Below are 7,681 nucleotides of genomic sequence, written 5' to 3'. Positions count from 1 at the left end.
TAAAAACGAAATGAAACTTGGGAAAGACAAATACATGCTTTTGGCATCTCTTTTTCTTGAAGCTGGGTAAAGATTTAAGAAACATTGAGATAGTAAAGGGAGGGAATATTTGTACAAACCTTGGACAGAGGGGCATGTCAGAAAGCAGCGTTTCCGACAAGCTTTATTTGCAACATGATGCAGAGTAGCTACTATATCAATCCAGCTTCCAAGATGCAATGTAAGTCTAGGTAGTAGAGAGTACTAGTGTACAAAAACTACAAGCTTCTACATCCTTTGCACTATGACCATCGCATCCTTGATGCAAGCAGATCGAATTTTAACTAAACCTTGAGCCTTCGATTTTCATAAAGAGAGCACAATCCAAGAGACATTTGTCTTCTCATACTCTCTCTCTCTCTCTCTGTCTCTCTGTCTCTGTCTCTATGGCGTGTGGTGGCAGCATCTTGGCTTGGGTTGCAGTCTATCTTTGTGTGGTTGCAGGAGCATCTGCGTTTCCTTTCACCTCCCCAGGAGGTAATTTGGAGCTCTTTCAAAGCTAGTTGAAGTATTGATCTTTGTCAAATGTCCAGACTTGTCCAAGGGACAGGAGATGCATTCTTTCTAGCTCCGTTCGTAGATTGTTTGGCTGTGAAGCGTGAAATGGGAGAATGTCTCTTTCTGGGCTTAATTTGGTGGACGTTGTGGTCACGTAGTGTGTGTTCGCGCGGGCGCGCGGGGGAGAGAGTGAGAGAGAGATCACGCATGTGCTGGAGCCTGCGCGCGCGCGCGGGTGTACTGAGAGAGGTAGAGAGATGCATGTCCTGGAGCGTGCGTATGTGTGCGCGCGCGCGCGTGTGTGTGTGTGTGAGAGAGAGAAAGAGAGAGAGAGAGAGAGAGATGCCTATGCTGGAGCTCAGCATGTATTGCACGCACGCGTATAGCAGCTAATGGAAGTGTTCGTGCAATGCTTTTCAGGTCGGAGTTCACGCTCAGCTCCTGTCATGCCAGCACCACCCTCGTCCAATTTTCCAGTAAGAGCTGTATCCTGGCTTTCTTTGCAAAGATCTATACAATATAGGTGTGCCGACAAAGCTTAGGTTAATGCGCGCGCCTAGAGCATAGAAAGACAAGCACAATCATACCTTGTGATTAATATGGCATTTGAGTTTAGGCTAATTGGTGGCAATTGGGGAACATGCAGGCAGTGCCGGCGGGCGGGCAGGGCGGAGGTACGGTGCAGGTCGGCGGGGGGAAGGTGTGGTGCATCGCGAAGCCGGCGGCGGACGAGCAGGCGCTGATGGGCAACATCCAGTTTGCGTGCGAGGAGGGTGGACTGAACTGCGCGGACATCCAGCCGGGCGGCGCCTGCTTCAGCCCCACCAGTGTCATCTCGCACGCCTCCTACGTCATGAACATGTATTATCAGAAGAACCAGCGCAACTGGTGGACCTGCCACTTCAACAGCACTGGCCTCGTCGTCTTCGCCGACCCAAGTATACACATTACACATTTTTATCCTGCTATCTAACCTATGCGTCTCGCTTGGTATTTCACGTAAATTAATTGCACGACAGACATGGCGCTGTCTCTCTCTCTCTCTCTCTCTCTCTCACACACACACACACCCACACTCTCTCTCTCTCACACACACACACATCTACCTGATCTAAACTTGCAGTTGCGCCCACCCCATTTCCGTGTTGTTTTTGCAGGCTTTGGAGATTGCGTCTATTCTCCGCAATAGATACGAGCAGCACATACATATACGCACTTCGAGAAATAATATATATATCATCATCGTTTCTTTATATACGAATGTACATCTCCCATCGAAAAATGATACTTGCAAATCTTCCATTATAATATGAAGGATGCTCCGAGTTGGGTTTCCATCATGATGTTTTTTCTTTAATATCTTATAAGCGGAACAGGATTAGAGAGACTGAAATCCTCATTACTATGAAACCCAAGCTAGTAAGGTGTGTGAGAGAGAGAGAGAGACTCCAGCACAACACCAACATGGTACAGCATAGTTGCATCGCTTGTCCCCTCCTCACATGAGCAATGTACATGGTAAATGGATCACTTTTCTTTCACTAAGATAAAGCATAAATGATATCTATGTTTGAATCCATGGAGTTGGTTGATTACATATTTGATAATTAGTCATTTGGTTGTTAAGTGAGTAGAATAACTTCACAAATTAAACTCCAAGTTAGTTAAATTTATTTGTTTGTTCCTAATTGAACGTGGGTCATGAAAATATTGACCTAGATGATAATAGTGAATCCAAAGTGCAATTTGTAACAAGTAATCTCTCAAGCACAAGTTCTGTGAATACAATCAACAGCCTCAATGGGTCAACATAATCCATTGCTCTTAATTATAGAAGAGTCAATGTCTATAACACTTACCAAAACACAAATGTGAATGAAAAATTTTACGAATACTCTATACTAATTTAAAGTACATGTAAGCTTAAGCTTTTTAATTAAAAAACATTATGTCACTACTAGAGTTATCTTTCTCAATTTCCAATAGGCTTTTCTCGATCAGTAGGTACAAGGATAAGCATGATCATTGGAAAACTAAATATGCCTACCAACTAGCTTTAACTCTCATTCTTCGTTAGCTATGTGCATGGTTCTTAGTCACCTTTAGCTTTTTTCGATTCATGGGTTAAGGAGTCTTAGAGGCCATTGATCCTCCCCACCATCCATTATGGATTGAATATAATCCTAGGAACTCCCTCTTCATGTGTTCAATGATGTAACTTTTCTTATACTTGGGATGATGGCACGACAAGTCTTAATGAACTCTATAGATAAGAGGTAAGAGGCACATCCATCATAAAATCCTAACGCCCATCTCATCCTTGATGATGCTTCCATCATGGGCACATTGGTACAAGTAGCCAAGTGTGCCTAGTCTAGGCAGGCTAAGGTGAGTGGCTAAGGTACGAGGAGTGAGGTATATTTGGGGGGGTGGTTATAGATATACTATTAGTCTAGATAGGCTAAGGGGAGTGCTGGGGATGCAATAGATCTACTACTAATCAAGTGGATTATCACCAACTCTACTACCATAGATGCCTTCTCTACATATCGGTAACATTGTGGTGACTCATGGTCATTGTCGGCAATACAACCACTCCCAATTCCACTACTATGCTCCTCTTCCTAGATGAGTTGTTTCATATTTTGCAGATTGATCTACCTAGATGTAGAAGAACGATTTAACTATCAACTACTAGAGGAGTCAAACAGAATCACTAGCCTAGAAAAAAATGGCTTCAATGCATTAGATTTATACTATAAAAATATGCATTGGCTATATACTTTAGGCTCTACTCATTATTTTTATGCATGCTCGCTATCATTTACAAAATCTTAGGCAACCAAAGAAGATACTATCGACACCGGATCCACCCAATTGAGAGAAGAAGGGGATCAAGCGGTCAACCAAAAAGAGCTTGACCTAGAGGTGCAAGGGAAAAGACCATCAACCCCTAAAGGAGTCGGGGAATACCCAAATGCCAAAGAGGAGATAAGGAAGATCGAAGACACCAAGGCCTTAGTAGAAGAATGTCAACGGCTTCATGAAGCCAAGCTAAGGGCTAACTGGGTCAGGGATACAATGTACCCAAGAAACGAGCCAACAAGGGAAAGAGAATTAGATGTACCTACTCCAATTCCAGAAGAGACGGAAGAGGGGTCTCCAGCAAACACAATGTTAAGAATGAATGAGGAAGATGCACACGGTGAGTCCCTACATTCATTTCCTAGGGATGGATACAAGACACATGGAAGGCACCCTCAATTTCCAGAGAAGTTTTTTAGATGTTTATGTTTTTGATGTTCATCTTGTAAACCATGATGAAGGAGAGAGATGTACAGATGCTAATCTTAGAAAAAATAAAAATATTTAATATTTTTTGTGATTTTTTTTAAATTTAAATTTTTAATAATAAAAAGTATAATTAAATTATAACAATCAAATTAAAAACGGCCAACTTTTTTAAGAGTGTTAATCACCATTCAGTACTTGTGTACTCCCCACCTACTATACCATTCTTTTTCATTCTTGTGTACATTTTTGTTCCTCTTTACAATGAGTTACACAATCACATTCCCATCTTCTAAAAGAAAGAACTGAGTTTCAACAATGGACGAGTTGTGGTGAGTGCAAAGTTTTTACATGAGCAACTCCCCACTCATTTTGTGGATTGCAAGCCATAGTAAGTATTGGGCCCTAGAGTTGTACATCCCTCTTGAGGCAACCTCTAATCATGATGAGGGGAAGGAGTTCTACATACTTAATGACTCTCTATCAGCCAACTACTCGGCAATAGTTGATTCTTCATTAAAGTCAAACCTAGAACTAATATCCATCTTAGAGAGCGCGCCCAGAGGTCTTCTAACTATAAAGAATGTGATAGATTTATGTAGTCCCTTAAAAAATAACAAGGATATCGTTGCATCAGGCTCATCCAGTGTTGCAAGAGGACAAGGTAAGAGCATTTTAGAATACCTTTTCAGCATGAAGAAGGGAAACACATTAACAAAGATTTTGTTAAATGTCAAAGAAATTATCAAGGCCAAGGAGATTCCTAGACAATACAATGGTGATATTGCATTTGAGTTCCCACCGGGGAACATGCTCAGGAATGGACTCCATGGAGCATAAGTATGATACCACTGGTGGTCAAAGCCGCAAACCTCTAACATTACCTTCCCTGGAGTATGTCGATGAAGCCATTGTCTAGGTAGTTTGAAGTGTGTTAATGAACTTTGCCCACGTTTAAAGAACCACAGGCTGTCAAATACATCACATTTTACTGGAAGCATGCTAAAGGCACCAACCATTGGAGAGAAGTGCAGCATGCATCTAGGAAGCTCCTTTGCCCCATTACTGCTGAGTTCTAATGATGTGCATTGCTACATGCAATTGCTACATCTATAATGTGATGCTCTTCGATGAGACGATGAGTAGATTAATGATACACATCAGCACCCATCAACATAATGTACGTGCAGGCACATCAAAGGCACTAACTAATAGGACCAGGCAAACGGTGTCTAGGGTGCTAAGGGTGGATCGCAATGCTAGGACAAGGAAGGTTCAAATGTGTGTGGTAAAAGAAATCATCACAGTAGCACTAGTGCAAGAAGGTGGTTCCTTACATTTCATTAGGGAACAAGAGTTCATCAACATTGTAGAGGAGATGGGACCACTAGTGGAAGATAGCTGGTAGGCTAATCTGGTTGGGAAATTAGGTTTGTGTAAAATAGTTATTAAAATCTAGATAAGATGCATTGTAATATTTGAATAATTTATTTTTTAGGTTTCGAAGGTCAATCACTGCAGCCCGGCAAGGACCTTCAAAGGAGAGTTTTAGCTTGGATGCACTTCTAAAGCTGAAGTGAGAGTGAACTTACGAATTCTTCCATGGAAGCAAGTTCCCACATCAAGGGTCCTCAGGTGAGAAGTGCTATGTTTTCAAGATGTCCACCATTGGACCCACTTCAGGGTTGGATTTGGTGAATCGAATGCAACGGACCGGCTCTGGTAACCTGCAACATGCGTGGATACAGTTTCGACCACACCGGCGAATTGGGTGGCCACCATGGCTTGTCATGTATATGATCCAAGGTAGCAAATTACCAATGTAGAGTATTTAGGTGGTTAGAGAAAGCTAATTGTACATCCTCTTAAATGACTCGTTTTCACGAAGCATGCAGGATCTTCTCACCATTGCGACATGTGAAATCAAAAAGGAGGATTTGGAAGCCCAATGTCTGTTCTGGGAATGCATTAATGAAGTGATGGCCAACCATGGTTGTGAGAACAGATTTCTATGGTTTCATGGTGGCAGACGAGGCTCAGGAAAACTGGAATGCAGTTTGACACATGTTCAATGGTGGAAAAAATGTCTTAACAAATAGGGAGAGGTCTTGCCTATTTCATTGGGAGCAAAGCATGGTTGCCCACACAACAAAGTATGTGAGTTATGGCTCAAGGAGAGCACAAAGAAATGCATGAGAAGTGGCGCATGGCTCCTACCAATGAAACTACATCAGTGGAGGCTCGATTGATACGTCAATGGTGGCGTAGTGGTCATGTGATGGACATGACCACTGCGCAGTGGACATGTGTGGACATGAATTTGTTAGCAAAATGGACTCTTGGTTGAGCTGGTGGGAAGTGCGCAAAGAACATTGGGGTTCAGTCATGACAACGATAGAGAGAAGTAATGATGGTCCAAATACCCCAAGAACAAACCTAGCAGAAAGCAAGCATGGAAGTTGGCTGGCACGGGAAGGATATAGACGCAAGATTTTTCTTTACGATGCATGTACTATCGATATGGAAAATGCAAGTTTGCAAAGCACAAAGGTAGTCTCTTACACTCAAGGCAAGCACATAGGGAGAGGCCCAAGCTTGGATAAACTAAAAGAACGGTGCTCTACAAGCCTTGCCCAAGTGGTCCGAACAGTTAATCAGGCAACTGAAGGAACACCCATGTACAGGGCACCTACCCCTCTCACTGTGGTGACAAAGACAGTGCACATCACAAGAGATAGTCAAGGGTGGTAATTGATATTTATGATGAAGCCACCGTAAGTATTCTGGGAGGCCCGGATGGGAGGCCACGGAAGATCGATTTCAAAGAACATGATACAAGTAGAACTCCAAAAAGAATTGCAGAAGTCGCAGAGGGCAATGTCATTGAGCGTAAGGTAAATGAAGCAATCTGGGCAATCCAAAGGACATGCATTGGCATCAAGGTCACATGTAGCGGAACACCTCGTGGGGTAAAAGGTGTGGGCAACACATAGGGATTTGCTAAGAGTGTGCCTGCACCTTTCCTTTGAAGGCTACCGCAAGTACCCTAATGGTCTCATTAGACAATGGATGTGGTTCTTCCCTGACCACGTGCTTCATTGCTATATTGTGGACAACAACATAGACCCAAAGCCCAGTCCACCACCCAAGATATGGCCAGTTGCTATAGGAACGAACCTTACAAATGAGGAGGTATATTCATTCTGGAAAGGTGGATACCAGGTGGAGAGAAAGAATGGAAAAGGTGTTGTGCCCACCCCATCACGTAGCAGTGGGCTTCAAGGTTCTTTACAACTATAACTTCAAAAGATCTGCCATATGGGTCCAATACTAACATAGAGGCTGGTGGTTCAGGCATGTGAAATGGCATAAGAGTCAAGTACCGCACATCAATATCAGAGGAAGTAGCCAAGAAAATAAAGGCCACTTTGAAAATGAAAGCTATAGTGGTAGAAGAAGTGCAGAGAGTGGAGCACAAGTATGAAGTTTTCAAGATCGAATCGCACAGGGATGATGCACACGTGGGAAAATATGATGTGCATGTGAAAGACGAACTGTCTTGTACATGTCCAGATTTTGCAGATAGAGATGCCAAGAAGAAGACATACCTTACATGCAAGCACATGTACATTTATTTACGTGTGCTAGGCTTAAGCCAGAGCGAGAATATGTTCATCCACCAACCTATCCTATTTGCCCTTGAGCTTTACAATGCATTGTCTCATAGCAGAACATACCCTAATTTAGACATTTGAATTCAAGGATAATCAGTTGACCTTCGATATTTTGGGATAACCTTTTTGGATGTCACCTCATTGTAGAGGGTTCTATTGTGCAATGTTATCTCCTTTAA

The 7,681-nt window shown here is 42.7% G+C and overlaps 1 protein-coding gene across 1 annotated transcript; it reads left to right on the top strand.

The window, feature by feature from the left end:
• The first annotated feature begins 239 nt into the window (after positions 1-239).
• On the top strand, positions 240-1,872 carry LOC147609239 (major pollen allergen Ole e 10-like). The gene is made up of 4 exons (XM_086787626.1): positions 240-516; positions 958-1,013; positions 1,184-1,475; positions 1,695-1,872. Exons 1-4 carry the CDS (start codon positions 426-428, stop codon positions 1,724-1,726), a joined length of 471 nt encoding a protein of 156 aa, XP_086643752.1. The 5' UTR covers positions 240-425; the 3' UTR covers positions 1,727-1,872.
• The last annotated feature ends 5,809 nt before the right edge of the window (positions 1,873-7,681 follow it).

This window comes from Cibotium barometz, chromosome 51, assembly GCF_041138505.1.
Source record: "Cibotium barometz isolate CiBa-2024 chromosome 51, ASM4113850v1, whole genome shotgun sequence".
Lineage (NCBI taxonomy): Eukaryota > Viridiplantae > Streptophyta > Polypodiopsida > Cyatheales > Cibotiaceae > Cibotium > Cibotium barometz.
Note: the sequence above shows the minus strand (reverse complement) of the source record. Positions and strands in the feature narration are given on the sequence as shown.